The following is an 18146-nucleotide window of genomic DNA, read 5'->3' on the forward strand; positions in this document are numbered from 1 at the left end:
GAGAGAGGTGGAGAGGATCCTTGTTCCTGTATAAATCAATGGGATATACAGTGTAGCTAGTCTCACACGACGACTATTAGCACCTATGTGTATCTATAGCAATGCCTAAATGAATGCACCATCCATACAATTGCTATAATTATTAAATATTCTCCAAGAATTTCATCCCCTTCCAAATTAGGAGGAAGGTAGTCTTGCTTGTAAGACTCATGGCGCTCCACAGCGGCTGTGGGGAGAGACTAGGGGAAGATAAAGTAGGTCTACATTTGACATTGTTCCCTTATCAATCATAAAACCATGGTACAACTGGGGAGAAGGAAACTAAATTATACCACGCTACGCCTTTGATATTGCTGGTATCATCAGGCACCAATGTGTCCTTGGAATAAGACATAAACATGCAGTGAACTGGGAAGTCACTTTAAAGTCAGATGTAATTAGTCCAAATGAAGTGAGGGATCCACACAGTAGTCAGCAGGTGGCATATGAATACATCATGGAGGTGACAAAGACCTGAGTCCCTGTCTGATTAGTACTGTGGTTGACAGCAGGCATCAGGCCTGACTGGCACATCAAAAGAAACTGCAACACTTGTAAGTAACTTGTGGTATTCATCATGCTTCCTTCCACCACTGAGTTTACCCCATACCCCTACCTTACCTATCACAGTGTGTCCATTTTCTCGACTGAATCAAGTAATTATTTGTCGTTCGCTGTGTTCATGTTTTTTGGGGGTGTAAAATATCTGACTTGATCATTTATCTGCAGATTCTTAAAAGAAAAGAATAGCGTGAAAGAAGAAGAAAGACTATCTTACCTCTCTACCTGATGTTCTTTTTGTGTGTGAGGCTTAGTCGGCCCTGGCTGCCTGCGCCTAGTGATCCCAACAGTCCCTTTATCTGCCTTTCATTACGGTCTCACTCGCCCTCTTAGCAGAGCGGGTGTCTGGGAGAGACAGTCACTTTCTCCCAGCCTGTGATGTTCCTGCAGATTACAGAGGCGCTTTGAAGCCGCTGCACTCCTCGATGCCGGGGCCTCAGACAGACCCATGCCATCTGCCAGATTGACGCTGAAGCAGCAGAATGGGGCAGAGACGCCCTCTGTTGATCTAGGCCTCTTTTGTCTTTCATGTGTCACATTCGGATGTCGCACCAAAGCCACACCTATGCAATCTGAATCTGCAGCGGGGCCCGCCTGCCCGAGAGACAAGCACACAAACACATATAGACCAGATGTACGGACGGGATGGGGAGTAATGGGCCTCTGTAATTACTCTTACCTGTGGGCATCTGTCTAGAAATGAGACAATTACTGTGGTCTTCCCCACATGGTATTCTCTCTCCCTCTCTGCCAAGGCCTTGGAAATCACATTCATGTGGGCTATTTATTCCTTACCGGCAGATTGAATTTTATAACACCGTAAGAGCATTAGAGGACAGCATGGCTCATTTTCTAACAGTCCCGGTCAATGTTACAGAAAGGTATAGATGTTACGACCCTTAGGGCAGTTAGTATAGCAGATGGAAAGATACTGTTAAAGTTGCTGCCCTGGGGCAGTTAATGGTTCACTCTGATAAAATAGGCCTTACAGGTTTTTTTTAACAATTTGGGTTGAGTCAATACCGCCTCTCATTATTGGGTGTCAAATTGGGAGTCACAACCTTTGGTTGGAATGTCAGGTTAACACCCAAAGTTGGAAGTTCTTTCCCCATAAAATGTGGAACATCAATGAGTGCACAGACAGTGTTACCTCCTCATACAGTACAAATTAGTGTGTCTGGATGGTAAACTCTCATTGTGTTTGCAGACTCAGAGACCATTTCCTAATGGCTGCTACACAGTTTCTATGAACTTTTCATACAGCTTAGAATCTGAAAGAGGACCATCACCAGGCTTTGAACACTGGTCCCCTGTGTATTCTCCCCACCCCAGGACCACTGTCTTCAGAGGCTTATAGAGAAAAAAGGCCAAGAGCGACACAAATCACTGGTTGCCCCCCCCCTTCACACACACACACACCTCCTCCCCCTCCTTCTCTTTGTCATACAACACACAGACACTGTCACCCCCCAACAAGACTCCCCCGCAGTCACACATCAGAGTACTCTCCACTCACACAAAAAATAACTTCCACATCCATTGAAATGGAGCTTTCAAAAACAGAATAATACATTAAAGCACAAGACGTTAAACTATAAAAACATGAAGTAAAGCCCAATAAAATATACATTACAGTAATTGGAACAGAGAAGACTAGGTCTGACGATGGGAAGCGGGAAATGCTAATGACAGCACTTCAAACGTGGCTCTGCATTGATTCTCCTCTATCTGTAGCAGCACATGGTACCCTGGTTGTTGAAACTAGTTTTGCAATAATTTGAGCGAATAATCACAAAATCAATACAGTACAGACTACAGTAGATGATGATTTCATCACCATAGTGATGTACAGTGCTTTGCTCCAAGTTGGAACTTCCAACACAGAGCCAGGTCATATCCAGTGACTCCAGTGGCTCATGACTTTATTAGAGATATTGGGACATCTGCCAAGGTGAACATTGGGAGTAATACAGTCTTATAACAGTCTAACAGAAAACCAAAGCTACACACAGACATCGCGAAGACCATAGATAGGAGAGTTAAACGTCATTCTGTGATTGAGTGAGTGATGGAGTCTCAAAGCAGCCATCACAGTGACAGATTGGCAGCAATCAGGAGAGACATGCATGAGAGAAAGAATTATTGGCTTCGACTCTTTGATGTTTATATCTCTTTTATCTGATTGCTGGTTATACATCTTCAAACCCTGTTCGTTGTTGACAGGCATGGTGACCATAAACCATCATCTCTGTCACATCTGAATAGGATTCAGCTTGCTTCCCTTTGAGTTTAAAGAAGAAAACGTGAATCTGCTTCGCAGTGTTTATCTCTGTCAGGGAACAATTGATGTGCCATTCATTCTGTGTACACGACCAATAACATTTTCTTTGATTTGATTACATGGTTTCAGGTCATTTAGAAATAATTATTATGTGCTGGAGATGCTGGATGATAGTGCATTGCAAAAGCTTATAGAGAATAACATAGTATGACCATTTTTAATGGACAATAGCATAAAACTGGGTTGTCCAAGGTCATAAAAAAGCACTACCAATGTCTGTACAAAATGTTACAACATGGTTCTCTGGTATTCTAAAACTGTAGAAACTGGATTGTTCCACTGGCTTAAATTTCAAATGATGATAGTATTTTGGCCCTACAGTGGCATATAAACACCGTGCATATCTCGAGTGCTGATTGGTTGGTCAAACCCAAACCATGTGCAAGACAGATAAACCATTTCAAACCCTCTTTTGTGTCCCACTGTTTGTGTTTTTGTTGTGAATGTATGGAGACCAAATGTTTTTATTCCATACAGGCCACAGAGTGGGAAGCGGTTTCCCATGGTTCCGTTAGGATGCTGCATGCTTTCATGTGGAAAATAATCTCTGGGTCCCCTCAGCCCCTCTGTTGTGACAGGGGATAATGAATTTCACAACATCTGCCATTTGTTAGCCCTGTTCGGTGTAACGGATCTCCTTTTAATCCTGAGACGTCCATGGACTTCCAAAGCGTACGCAGAGCCACAGATGAAATGAAACAGATGGATCCCATGGCCTCTCTGGGCTGGGAGTAGGGGTACAGAGTATAGACAGGCAAGCAGGCAGAGGATGGGGCTGGGAATAAGGGCTGGGGCTGGGAGTAGGGGTACAGAGTACAGACAGGCAAACAGGCAGAGGAGGGGCCTGGGAATAAGGGCTGGGGCTGGGGAGTAGGGGTACAGCTTGGGACACATGCTATATAACTTTGTATTGAGTTACAGTACATCCCTTCAAATGCACTGAAAGTGTAGGACCTCTGTCATATGTTTATAGATATTCAGTGTAGCGGTAGTGATTTTCAGCCATAATGTTAGCTTATTCAAGCTCTTGCCTCAAGAAAAGTGAAGATTTGACATGTCAGTGTTGAATGGTTTGAGCCTTATCTCAGTTTCAAGGGACACAGAGTACTGGACAGTGATTCTCTCTCCCCAAGGCTCGTGAGGGATAGAGAGTGACAACACAGGCAGATAATAGTCGAGACTATTGATAAAGAAGCTGGGACACTGCTTCTTTAAAAAGCTCCTCCTTTAGGCTTCTGTATCAGAACTCACCAGACAGTGACAGTATTAAGCCTGAGCTGAACCAGAGTGATGGGTTTAAAATCAACTGACATGATTTACCTCACTGTTTAAAACGGTTATCCTTAAGGGCAAAAGAAAAATGGTATTTGCTTGCATGGGCCAGGCTGTGATAACGCTAAACTGTACTGTTTTGCTGTACATATAGAATACAACTAAAATCCTCAATGATCAACTTCGAAATATAAAAATATGATCACTTCACAAAAATGTAGAGGAGTTGATATCCAGATAAATTATAATTCGTTGAGGATTATTTTGCCTAGCCATTGATGAAAAATGATACATTCATCAGAGCCTCAGAATCTCCTTTCCATCTGAAAGGAAGGTATGGTTGGAATGGCCGATTCTGTTTCTTTTCCTTTCCACCAATTCTGAATATGAGCAACTGGATTCTCGGCCCCCATCCTCTGCCTCTTCATAAAACCTGGAATGTGCTTCAAAGAATGCACACTATCTTCCCTCCATGAATAAAACATCTGTCATTCATCGGCCTGTAAAATATGTGGCAATTTAACAGAGCATAACAGCTCTGAAGGGGATAGAGGAGGCAGAGCAGAAGCCTGTGCAGTGTCCTAATAATAAGCCATGTACAAGTGTTAGCTTAGGCTATCTCTCCCTTTGGACAGTTCACAGGTCTTGGGCCCAGGCCATGGCAAGTAAAACTCCTATTCGTGATCCATAATGACAATAGGAGTTATTACATGATAGAGAAACAATTCAGTGTTTCAAAGCAGGTTCATGTTAGAGTATTATTATCTATCTGTTGTAGAGTGTGGGCATCCACACTAAGACAGTCCGACAGTGGACTAAAGGCAGACTGGACTGGTGGAAATGTAAAGTAAACAATGTAGTGAATGGCCTGGGGGGGCTGCCTCAGGGAAAGCTAAACGTACAGTAAAAATCTGTCCTGGATCGGTTGGCCTTTCATGCTGGTCAAAGTGAAAAGTCACAGAGAAGGGGAATGGAAAGTGGGACAAGCAACCGCCATAAGGAAGTTAGTGGGTCAAAGTTACTGTCTCTGGACCTAATTTATTTCTATACATTTTCTCAGAGTAAATTCACTTATTCACTCCCTATCGGGTCTCCAAAGTGAGGCTCCAAAAACAAATAGGTGAGAAACAGTGGTCTAACTGTCTATCCTATCGGCTCTGTCTATCGGCTCTGTCTGTTTTAACCAGTCTGCCTGACTGTTCGGGCCAGGGGCATCTGATAACCTTGGGGTGCTTCACCTTTCTAAAGCAAGTGCCCATTTATTATTATACAAAATGACTCAGTAGGGGGATGTGATGACGTCAGAAGGAGATCAGTATGTACTATAGGCCTACATTGCTTCTGAATCTGCTGTCCAGTTTTAAAAATCTAGTAAAACCTTGAGACTAATACTGTGTCAAATCACGCCCCCTACAGGTGACTAAAGTTGATACATTCTTATGTCCTTTAAAAAATATATATTTAACCTTTATTTAACTAGGCAAGTCAGTTCACAACAAATTCTTATTCGGCCTACCGGCCGACCCCGGGCGACGCTGAGCCAATTGTGCACCGCCCTTTGGAACATCCAATCACGGCCAGATGTGATACAGCCTGGGACCATTTCTGACACAATAAAAAAAATGTTTTTTTAAATTAACTACAGTAAGAACATACAACATGGACATGTTATGTAGGTTTGGCTTATCTACAAATAAACATTGCACATGGTAATAAAATAATGTGATTTTACCTCCAGCCGACACGCGGCGCTGCACCCAACAAGCACTCTGCAATCGATTGCTATCCCTTCCAGGAGAGAAAACAAAGAACAACTTGGTTGTCAGCTAGCGTAAAGATTCAAACCATATAAATAATGGGCAAGAAGCATAAAAAGCACAAGTCTGAAAAATATGAAGGTAAGACACATTTAGATAGCCAATGCGCTGGTATTGGTTGAATTCCTCGGGCCATTAAAAGGTTAGCGCTTCATAGCTGTTTTCGCGCGAGCTTTGGTTAGCTAACGCATAATCACCCATTTGAATTCAGTGCAAGTTAGCTAGCTAATTTATCCAGCTAGCTTAGCCACATGTACCGAGCTCATTAACAGGTGTTAAAGTTAATAGATATCTAATTCGATTATTGCCGGTCGCCTTATCATGTATCCTATATGCATTGAACCAAAGATTGAACTTTGAAATGGCTAGCTAGTTACTATACTCATTTACATATTTTAGCCGATGGAGAGGTAACGTTAGCCAACTCGCCATGTTGGTCATCTGTTTGCAACATAGCTAGCTAACTAGTTGGCTACCTCACAGTTGAGCTATCCGGCTAGCGAACTGTTGGTTACAATCAAATATTTTGGAATATACTTAAAGCTAACCCAATGTGTCCCATCTACAGAGTACGGGGAGAGACCACTTAAATTGGTTCTGAAGGTTGCTGGAAATGAGGTGACGACTGGAAGCTCGAGCTTTGAAAACACATTTGACGAACATCCAGATTTAGAGAAACACAAGGACAAGAAAAAGAAGAAGAAAAAGGATAAGGAAAGGAACGATACCATGTCACCAGTTGATGACAAGAAAAAGAAAAAGGTGAGTTTGGGAATCCATGTTTTCATTACAGCCCCTGTTTACCTTTGTACCGTTTGAGGGAAATCTCCAGGGGAGACCATGGCTAAGCTCCACCTACAGTGCCTTGCAAAAGTATTCATCCGCCTTGGTGTTTTTCCTATTTTGTTGCAATACAACCTGTAATTTTAAATGGATTTATTTCGATTGCATGTAATAGACACACAAAATAGTCCATATTGGTTAAGTGAAATGAAAAAAAATTACTTATTCCAAAAAAAATGGAAAAGTGGTGCGTGCATATGTATTAACACCCTTTGCTATGAAGCCCCTGAATAAGATCTGGTGCAACCAATTACCCTCAGAAGTCACATAATTAGTTAGATTGCACACAGGTGAACTTTAAGTGTCACATGATCTCAGGATAGAGATATATATATATATCTATCTGTTCTGAAAGGCCCCAGAGTCTGCAACACCACTAAGCAAGGGGCACCATAAAGACCAAGGAGCTCTCCAAACAGGTCAGGGACAAAGTTGTGGAGAAGGACAGATCAGGGTTGGGTTATAAAAAAAATATCCTAAATATTGAACATCCCACAGAGCACCATTAAATCCATTATTAAGAAATTGAAAGAATATGTCACCACAACAAACCTGCCAAGAGAGGGCCGCCCACCAAAACTCACGGACCAGGCAAGGAGGGCATTAATCAGGGAGGCAACAAAGAGACCAAAGATAACCCTGAAGGAGCTGCAAAGCTCCACAGTGGAGATTGTAGTATCTGTCCATAGGACCACTTTAAGCCATACTCTCCACAGAGCTGGGCTTTACAGAAGAGTTGCCAGAAAAAGAAGCCATTACCCAAAGAAAAAAAATAAGCAAACACATTGGTGTTCACCAAAGGGGATGTGGGAGACTCCCCAAACATATGGAAGCAGGTACTCTGGTCAGATGAGACTAAAACATCCCCAGTGAAGCATGGTGGTGGCAGCATCATGGTGTGGGGATGTTTTTCATCGGCAGGATCTGGGAAACTGGTCAGAATTGGAGGAATGATGGATGGCGCTAAATACAGGGAAATTCGAGGGAAACCTGTTTGTCTTCCAGAGATTTGAGACTGGGACAGAGGTTCACCTTCCAGCAGGACAATGAGCCTAACATACTGCTAAAGTAACACTCGAGTGGTTTAAGGGGAAACCTTTACATGTCTTGGAATGGCCTAGACAAAGCCCAGACCTCAATCCAATTGAGACTCTGTGGTATGACTTAAAGATTACTGTACACCAGCAGAACCCATCCAACTTGAAGGAGCTGGAGCAGTTTTGCCTTGAAGAATGGGCAAAAATCCCAGTGGCTAGATGTGCCAAGCTTATAGAGACATACCCCCAAAAGACTTGCAGCTGTAATTGCTGCGAAAGGTGGCTGTACGAAGTATTGACTTTGGGGGGGTGAATAGTTCTGTATTTTTGTCTTGTTTGTTTCACAATAAAATATTTTGGATCTTCGAAGTGGTAGGCATGTTGTGAAAATCAAATGATACAAACCCCTAAAAAATGTATTTTCATTCCAGGTTGTAAGGCAGCAAAATATTATTCACCCCCTTGGCATTTTTACTTTCGCAAGCCACTATGTTTGATGAACTCCACCAACTGAGTGGCGCAGAGACCATCTTTTAGGGGAATTCAGCTCTGACCACATGGATTTGCCCAATACTTAAACTGAAGTGGCTTTTGATTTTCAGAATTCAAATAGGGGTTTATTTGGCCCATTGACTGACGGACAGGTGATGTTTCAAAAATGAAAATGAAGTGTCAACAAACATGTTTATATGGTGCATTTAGATAAAGAAGAAGAAGGGACAGGACGCTGATACAGACTTGGATGATAGGGAGGCGAGCAGGACCCCTATCCGTTCAGATCTGGCGTCCTCTTTGAATAAAGTGGAAGGTAAGTTACTTGCCAGTTTCTACAATGACTGCAACTTTTCCATAATCCTTTCTTTGCCTTTCATTTCTATTGATATAAAGTAATTTTAACCATTTATCTTTCTTACTCTTCCTCTCGCTCTCTTACTCTTCCTCTCGCTCCCTCACTCTCTCGTGTGCTTTTTCCCTCTCTCATTCTCAGAGAAAGAACTGACCCCACTGCAGGAAGCATTGAGCCAGCTCATCAGACAGCTCCAAAGGTGAAGCTTGTTAATAAGAAATTGACAATGAATTGATTAGCAGTCTGTTTCCTCTGGTCTATAAAAAAATATCCCGGTGCCGTCTTTCGGATGCGATTTTAACCGGGTGTCCTGACTCTCTGTGGTCAAAGATCCCATGGCAATTATCATAGACCGCTGCACCCCGACTCTTAAGGCACTGCATCTCAGTGCTAGAGGTGTCACTACAGACCCTGGTTTTATTCCAGGCTGTATCACAACCGGCCGTGATTAGGAGTCCCATAGGGCGGCTCACAATTGGCCCAGTGTCGTCCGAGTTTGGCCGTCATTGTAAATAAGAACTTGTTCTTAACCGACTTGCCTAGTTAAATAAAACATTTCTAAAAAATCTGGTGTCCTAGCTAAATTCCCAATCTGGCCCTCATACGGCCACCTAATAAACCCTAGCTTCCAATTGGCTCATTCATCCCCCCTCCTCTCCCTTGTAACTATTCCCCAGGTTGTTGCTGTGAATGAGAATGTGTTCTCAGTCAACTTACCTGGTAAAATAAATGTTGCATTGAGGCCTTTCAAAGCAACAACTGACTTTCTCTTGTAGGAAAGACCCAAGTGCGTTTTTCTCGTTCCCTGTGACTGACCTTATCGCTCCTGGCTACTCCACGATCATCAAGCGGCCCATGGACTTCGGCGCAATGAAGGAGAAAGTCAAGAATGAGTATTACCAGTCACTAGAGGAGCTCAAGGTACACCTGTCAGCTGCACTACCTTCTTGACGAATAACTTTCAGAATAGCTTCATTTTGTCTCATTCTAAAGCAGTGGATTGATTGACAATCAAGCCTGAGGTGTTGATTTAAATAGAAACCCAACGTTAAACATATGCAGAGTCCAGTGACTGACTGCAGTGTGTCTCCATTGATACAGGTGGACTTCAGGATCATGTGTGAGAATGCCATGATCTACAACAAGCCAGAGACCATTTACCACAAAGCTGCCAGGAAGCTGCTCCACTCTGGCATGAAGATCCTCCGCCCGGTAAGGAGAATGCGTCTACAGACGGAAATTTGACACATACATCTCACACATGCATATGGGATCTTCCCTTGAAAATGGGATTTAGTCCTGGATTAGGCTTAATCTGTGTCTAGGAAACTGGCCCTATATGTGTGCCTGAGTGAAATAATCACTAGTTGCCACATATGAACAGCAGAGGGCGCCATATTCATACCCCTGAATGTTTAGATATGAATCTTCACCACAGTTTTTATATATTTTTTAAAATAATTGGTGCCCTGTAATCACAAGACCCCTTGGTTGGAACAACAAGGGATTGTGGTGTACTTTGCGGTGAAACAAAGTCTACTCTCTTGCTGTCCCACAGGAGAGGCTTGAGAGCCTGAGGCAGAGTATTGAGTTCATGGCTGGCCTAGAGAACCCAGCCAACCGGTCAAGTAAGACTGGAGAGGTGGGAAACTCAAGCATGGGTCAGTGTAAAGATGGCCCCAGCCCTACAGATCCTAGCGAGACCGCCCAGTCTGCCCCACACACTCCCAGGTACTGTGATAACTTTACCCTGCACATGAACACTGACAATATGCTTTTAGGTATTAATTGCAGAGTCAACATATGGATTTCGATCTCGTACACAATTTACATAAACTAATATATAGACTACAGATAGGGGTTAAGGTGATTGTTCATAGCTTAGACTGTGAGAAGCTGTTCTTCACCAAACACAGATCCCAACCAGGAAGCAAGCAAGCAGTATTATACACTAATGTTAATAAGTCATGGATAGTGGGCTTGTTCTCCCAAGTGTTTGGTGGATCAGTTCTTTCCACAGACTCTGGCTGGAGGATGACCGATAATGAAAGGAATGCCTCTGAGCGTGTCAGGTCTTGTGTTCAGTCAGCACTATGCAGCACGTTTCACACCAATCACTCTCTGAAACCTACGAGTTATTGTCCTTTTAAACCCCACTGAGGTGTAATGAGTAGAAAATGTCTTCTCTTACTTTTAGGTATTTTTTTTAACTGCATTGTTGGTTAAGGGCTTGTAAGTAAGCATTTCACTAAGGTTGAGCATTTCACTATGTGCCAAATACCTGTTGTATTTGGCACATGCAACAAATACAATTTTATTTGAAATGCTTTCGCAAATAAGACTACAGCATGAGGACTTATAAGATTTGATGTGAAGTTTGATTGAAAGTATACTGACAGCATATTCATTGGGAACATGTACTGTAGCTATAGCATGAAATGTATTCTCTATTAGATTCAGATGTTATGACTGTTTCAAAATGTATTGTAATCACTAATGGCTGCCAGCAAAATAAATTCCTATTTTCAGCTGATCCTTTTTTGGTATTGAACAATGAAACCCTATGAATCAGTTAAGTTCAAAGTCTCCTACTCCTCTATATTCTGTTCTCCAATACTTCCAGGAAAGACAACGACTCCAAAGACGAAGTGTCCAAGGTCGTCAGTCAGGCAGAGAAGGAGCTTGAGGAGATCCGCAAGCTCATTGACGATTCAGGAGGCAAACTGTCCAACAGAGGGCTGGAGAGTGAGGTGAGAGCCATGGGCTATGGAATTGGCTTAAACTGTTTAGGCCAACCAAGCTCTCTTACCCCATCTACTATGTAGGAAATGTATGGTCTAATTTAGTGAATGTATTCATTATGTTCACTAATGTAATAATACGACTGTTTTATTTGGTTATGTAGCTGGACTTTGAGAGGAGAAAGTCTGATGGTTCCACCACACTGGCAATCCTGAACCCAGTCGACCTTGTAGCTGGAGGTGGGTCCAGTCGTCACGGCCGCAATTAGCTAGTTGCGCTATATCCATTTCTATTTGTGCAACATGGGAAAACAGGAATCCATGATTGATTCCAACTTAACTCTATCAAGTGTAATAAAATCATCAGCTTTTAATTGTAAATGAGCCTCTATTTCTCAATCAACTCTTATCTCTACAGATGTGGGCTACTGCCCTGTGAAGCTGGGCATGATGTCCAACCGGCTGCAGAGTGGCATCAACACCCTGCAGGGCTTCAAGGAGGACAAGAGGAACATGGTCACACCAGGTAAGCTTAAGGGGCCTTAGTGACGAGTTTTAATAATCAAAAGGCATTTCTTATATCGACTTCCATCGTCTCCCAAGAGTGGCTGAATAACCTCTTCATCTGAGTGTCTGAGACTACAGAGCTTGTATAGAAGCGCATGTATAAATCTAATGTTCAACCAACATGCCAGTATCCATTCATGGGCAACATTGTTTTTCCCTAAGGTCATGTAGCCATGTTAGATTGTGATTCTATAAAAATCTGTTTTTCATAGTCTTATAAATGTATCTCTCTCTGTGAGAGGCTGAGCTCTCAGCCTGTGGTCCTGTATCTCCATCAGTGTTTACGAGCTGTAATGTAATCCAATCTCTGATCTCGCAGTATCGTACATGAACTATGGTCCGTACACCTCCTACGCACCCGCCTACGACTCGAGCTTCGCCAACATCGGGAAAGAGGACTCTGACCTGATCTACTCCTTCTATGGAGAGGAAGCCAGCCTCCAGGGATCTGAGAGGTATGCATGTTGCTCCTCATCCTCCCCCTACATTACGGTGTAATATTATGGTCCGGATCTGACATTTACAATAACAAGGGCCTACTTTACAGTAAATAATTCCAAACAAACAAAGCTTTGAGCATTCCAGCATGCTCATAACAGTCCAGATGCCCCTGTATTTCATTGGGTTTGTATATGAGAGTATGCATTTTATGGTTCTGTTGGTGTGGATGAGATTCACTGTGGTGGAGGCTAAAACCACATGGTAAACCTGATACGACCCTACTGCTGCTTCTGAGAGGAGACCAAATGTGACTACCACACACACACACACACACACACACACACACTGATGTAATGTGTTTGTTTTTGTGTCTGCAGCCTCTCGGAGTTCCTGTCCAAATCGGAGGAGCACATGTACAAACTGGCAGACAACCTCCTGGACGCGTTGACTAACGGGGAGCACTCCAAAACCCTGAGAGAGGTAGAACCATTAAGCATGGGAATTATACGGCTATTTTAAAATTTCTTTGGACAATACTAACTTGATGCGTTCTTGTCTGTCAGACCCGTCCAGATGAGCAAGGGCCAACAGAAGCCTCTGAGACTGGAGACAAGGACATGGAGGTAAGTCTCAGCTACACTAGGACACTAAACCTGGACAACCTCAGCAGATAAAGGAGACACCACACCCTAGGTCTCAACTACACCCACCTGAAGTGAGCCCCAGCTATCCTGCTCCACGAAACATGACCCAACTCCTTGACATAATACCCGCTTAACCTGGAAGCCAGCCACACCAATGTGTCGGAGGAAACACTGTGCACCTGGTGACCGTGTCAGCGTGCATTGCGCCCAGCCGCCACAGGAGTTGCTAGAGCGTGATGGGACAAGGACATCCCTGCCGGCCTAACCCGGACGACGCTGGGCCAATTGTGCACCACCCCATGGGTCTCCCGGTCGCGGCCGGCTGCGACAGAGCCTGGATTCTAACCAGGATCTCTAGTGGCACGGTTAGCAACGGCGATGCAGTGCCTTGCGCCACTCGGGAGGCTCAGTGTTGGATAATATTAACAGCTTCTGCACATGCCATAACTGTTCTGTTCCAGCTGTGTCAACATGGCAAGCTCGTTCGCTAGCTGCCATGATCCAACACACGGAAAGAACATTTCCCCTTCAAAACACTGCCTCTCTCCACCAGCCCCTGAGAACAGGTCTGTTCACACACACACTGTCAGGGATGTGGAAATGTCTGTTATTTCTGCGCCCCCTTCGTTGGGCGGCTGAATGGCTCCTCAGTCACAGCAGTGTAGAGGCTGGAGGAAAGAAAAGATCAGGTGTCTCAAGCACACAGCAGCTCTCTGTACCTGGCTGTTTGCTGTGCTTGGCCAGTGTCCAGTTTATCCTCATTCCCTGGTTGGGTGTTGCTGCTGCTCTTTATTTTATTGGAAAGGGCTTGGCAGAGGTATCGACTGTAGCTACCAGAAAAGAGCTGGCCTGGCTGATGCCTCTCCTTTTCAGGAATGCAATTTCAAAGATTCACTGACTGCAGCACTGGGTGACTTGGAATCCAAACAAAAATGCTTTTATTAACCTTTCTTTCATCCTTTTGTTTTTCCCTCAGGTGGTTGATCCGGAGGCCAGCAAGCAGACTGAAAGCAGACTAGCCTCCCTGGGCTCTGTGATCGGCCTGGGCTTGGACCTCCAGACTCCACCGGACCTCCTCTCTGAGGGTAAAGATCAGCTCTAACTGAGGAAACCGACAGCATGCCAGTTAATTCTCTAAAGCTACTGAGAGCCAAAGCGTTACATTTTAAATCCCCTAGGCTTACACCCTTCCTCAAGGTAATTTAGGCATTTCTGACTCCTGCAGCCACCCTAGACTGTTGTAGGCCATATGCAGTCCCAGTTGAATGTAGTCTATGAAGATAAGAGGGAGGATTCAAGAAATAGAACCCTGCACGTGTCAATGCAAGCTTCCTTAGGATATTTAAGAGTGTGTATATGTCTATGTGCATCAGAGGCCCAACACTTCCAGCAGAAGTTGGATGAGACTACAAAGCTCCTCCACGAGCTGCAGGAAGCGCAGAGGGAACGCTTGAGTGTCAAGCAGCCCCCCAACATCATCTGCCTGCTAGCCCCAACCACCAAGGAGCTGCAACTGGGTAACACGTCCTTTTTTCCTTTTAAAGGAGAATGGAATTCCACTCTGTAGTTTATTGGGGGGGGCTCTGATTCAAAGGGTTGAGTTAAATGCGGAAGACACATTTCGGTTGAAGTCATTGTTGTGCAGCTGACTAGATATCACCTTTCTCCCCCACAACAGCCTTTGTTTTGGACCCTGTAAAAAAAAAACTGCAACCAGAAACAGTTATGACTAAACATGGATTTCTGTCAAGCTATTTCCTTTTGACTATCTTAATTCCAGTGGAAGAAATTTCTGGGTCATCCATTTCTCAGCTACACCACTACCAGTGATCTTTATTTGGACTCCACCTTTGGCTTGAAGTTGGACTGTAATATAATTTCCCATTTGTCTCCCTGTAGCTGAGAAGGTGACTGGTAACCTGGCCCAACTGACCAGTCAGGTGGCTCCGGGAGATGTGAGCAGTGTGTATGGGATCAGGAGGGCCATGGGCATCGCTATACCCCTAGAGGCAGATGAACCACTCATAGACCTCACCACAGGTAGGCTTAAACCACCCGGCATCTGTTTCCCTGGTTATTTAGGTCATGGGTAGTAAACATTCTAACCATATACTGGTTGATTTTGTGAACGTGTTCAGTGAAGTAGTAGGCCTACTTGCAAAACTGACTTACCTTTTTAATTGCCCCTGAGGTGGTAAAGTTGTATTGAATGGTGTTACGGTATATACAATGTTATGGCTACATATGAATTGAAATGTCAAAGCTATTCCCGTCATCTTGATTCCAGTTGATGCTGAGCCAATGGATACCTTGCCTGAAGTTCAGCAGATTCCAGTCATCGCAGTATAATGGAATTTCACAGCAACCATCCTCCTGATAACATCCAATCTCTGTTGTAGTGTACAAAAAGGTTCTTTGTTTGCATTTCTTTTAAACCTTTTTATATATAAAGCCATTTGTCATCTACCTTATCCAATCTGATATTCCGTGTCTTCGTAAATCAAGTTGGGATTCAGCCTTTAAAAAAATCAACTTGCGAAACAATTTATCGCAACTGTACAAAATGCAAACTCACATTTAGTCCTCAGACAGCATAAGATGAAAGCAACACGACAGACGTTGACTAAGGCCACAGGACAAGTCAGTGTTGCGTATCTTAAACGTCTGCCGTGGACCTTTTTTTATCTATCAAATCATTTATGGGTAACAATTAAGTATGTTACTGTGATTGTTTTCAATTAAACAATGGTCAAACAGCTTCTTAGCTAAATTTGCTCTTTGCTAGGACTGTCAGTGGTGTGATTGGGGAGTGGAGAGCTGAAAACAAGCTGTTATTGGCCGAGAGGTTTGGAACTCTCTTATCGGTCTTAACTAATTTACTGCCTGGCCAAAACTCCATCCCACCAAACAGGCTGAGATTTCAGGTGGTCTTTTCAAAATGGCGCTTATACTAAAAGGGCATTGTCATAGTATTATTCTAACCTGTGTGTTTAGGTACACAAAGGACACCAAATAGAATATTTGTTTGACCAGCGATTCCCATGCAACATATAAGACACTGCAGTTTGTTGGCTAGTCAATGCAATCTATACATTTACAACTAATATGGCTGAAGCATACTGCACAGCACTGAGTTAGGCTCAAGATCATTTTGTTTCAGTCAAATTAAGCTTTTCATTAGTCACCAGAATGTTGTTTTACTCTTCAAAATTGATTGTACTGTGCATATAGCACTTATTCGTCAGATTATTTTTGAAAGACATACCATATAAACTGTCCATTACACAGTAATTGAACAGACTGTCCATCGGTCTCAGCTGTTTCAGGAGGCAGGATATTTGGCTTCAATATTTACATTTAGTCCCATGGTCGTACAAACCAAACAGAAAAATAAGAAATTATTAGAGGGTGACTGTTCACTAAACGCGAATTGTATTAAAGGTAGACTCACCGATATGACGTAGATGCCCAAAGTAAACAGCATAGTGGGTCAATTTCCACAACAGCGCAAGTTTAAACTTCTCCGCTGTAACAGCGTGAAGGGAACCCGTGCACAAACTGTTTGTGAGAGCGAAGTCTTGCCGCTCGTGACAACGTAATTTCGCTTAGTCTACCTTTTTTAAGGTCTAGAAAACCATGGCAGAGTGTGTACTGTCACTCCATTGTTTTGGTCACCATTTGCTTGATAAACAGCTCAGTTTTGAACAGACTGAAGATGTTTTTGGTACATCTCATGATTCCAGCAAGGTTCTAGGAATATCAGGTGATAGAATCCAGTATGACGACGACCAGTGCTTGACGTAACCTCCATGTCAGTCTAATTGAATGCACACATTAGAACTGGATCTAAAAAATAAATAAACAGCAGCACTAAGCATTTATTTCCAATGAAGAATCTCCCAAAGGGATTCCTGGAAACACGAATAATCCAAAATATAACCTCTAGGACCACAAGGTCAAGTCTTGATCTTGTCCGGTCAGGATCATCGCTGACTGAAGCACTGGGATGGATTATATGAGTGCTCCGGTAGGTTTACTCTAAGAATGTTAACTTATGTGCGGTCATGTAATTAGTCTGTGCTGAATGCTAGACTGTGTCCTGTGACTGACCCAGCACACGTATGCGCTACCAGGCCCAGAGTCCACACACAGTAGTGTGCTCACCGTAGACCTCAGCTCAGGCCCATTCCCTGCTGCTTGCTCATGTCTGTGCACACAAAGAAGGTTGTCAGCTCGCCTTTTCCCTTGACGTTGATGAGGCCTCGGCACTCGCAGGAGTAGCCCAGCTTCTGGAGCACGTCTGACGTCTCCTCTGTGACCTGGAGCAGAAACAAGACAAACATTACTATGCTGAATGCATGCAGCCATGGTTTTTGTGTGGTTATAGTTACTCTCCAGCCAGACTAGCAAGGACAATACTAGGTTGTACTGAACCTGAATCTTGCCCAGCTCTCCAGTGCTCTCCATCCTACTGGCCACGTTGACGGTGTTGCCCCAGATGTCATACTGAGGTTTTCTGGCTCCAATCACCCCAGCAATAACAGGCCCATGGTTAATGCCTGTGAAAAGCAGGCAGACAGTGACACAGGGCACACATAACGAGATACCTGCTGGGAATAAACCAGTCACATACTGTAGAGTAGTCTACCAGAATGTGATGACCAAGACACTGACTGATTTTTATGCCTGAAAAGAGCATGATGACACAGAAAACTGGAAATAAAATACAAATGACATGCTCAATTCAGTGATATACACTAACAAACAAGTACCATCAGCTTGTCTGGCTGAGTCAACCACAGGGAGTCAAAGCCATTTTACATTTCCGTTTTAGTCATTTAGCAGATGCTTTTATCCAGAGTGACTTACATGAGCAATCGGGGTATCGCAAGGGCACATCGACAGATTTCTCACTTAGTCAGCTCGGTAAGTCGAACCAGCAACCTTTTCGTTACTGGCCCAACTCTTAACGGCTAGGCTACCTGCTACTACCACT

General features: G+C 43.6%; 2 protein-coding genes across 2 annotated transcripts in view; one reads left to right on the forward strand and one right to left on the reverse strand.

The window, feature by feature from the left end:
* The first annotated feature begins 5980 nt into the window (after positions 1–5980).
* LOC120048030 (bromodomain-containing protein 7-like) lies at positions 5981–15621 on the forward strand. Its single transcript, XM_038993706.1, has 17 exons — positions 5981–6111; positions 6599–6792; positions 8613–8718; positions 8899–8956; positions 9534–9678; positions 9859–9969; positions 10316–10488; positions 11381–11507; positions 11663–11738; positions 11917–12024; positions 12385–12520; positions 12884–12986; positions 13070–13129; positions 14127–14235; positions 14524–14667; positions 15050–15190; positions 15438–15621. The coding sequence occupies exons 1-17, from the start codon at positions 6069–6071 to the stop codon at positions 15497–15499; spliced, it is 1896 nt and encodes a 631-aa protein (XP_038849634.1). The 5' UTR covers positions 5981–6068; the 3' UTR covers positions 15500–15621.
* Positions 15622–17211: 1590 nt separating this feature from the next.
* Positions 17212–18146, reverse strand: part of LOC120048037 (adenylate cyclase type 2-like) — a 34053-nt gene continuing 33118 nt past the window's right edge. The window contains exons 24-25 of the mRNA XM_038993719.1: positions 17585–17709; positions 17212–17469 (exon numbers count right to left, since the gene is read on the reverse strand). Of these exons, the coding sequence (XP_038849647.1) occupies positions 17323–17469; positions 17585–17709 (272 nt within the window). The 3' untranslated portion in view covers positions 17212–17322. The remainder of the gene's footprint in view (positions 17470–17584; positions 17710–18146) is intronic.

This window comes from Salvelinus namaycush, chromosome 1, assembly GCF_016432855.1.
Source record: "Salvelinus namaycush isolate Seneca chromosome 1, SaNama_1.0, whole genome shotgun sequence".
In the NCBI taxonomy this organism is placed as follows: domain Eukaryota; kingdom Metazoa; phylum Chordata; class Actinopteri; order Salmoniformes; family Salmonidae; genus Salvelinus; species Salvelinus namaycush.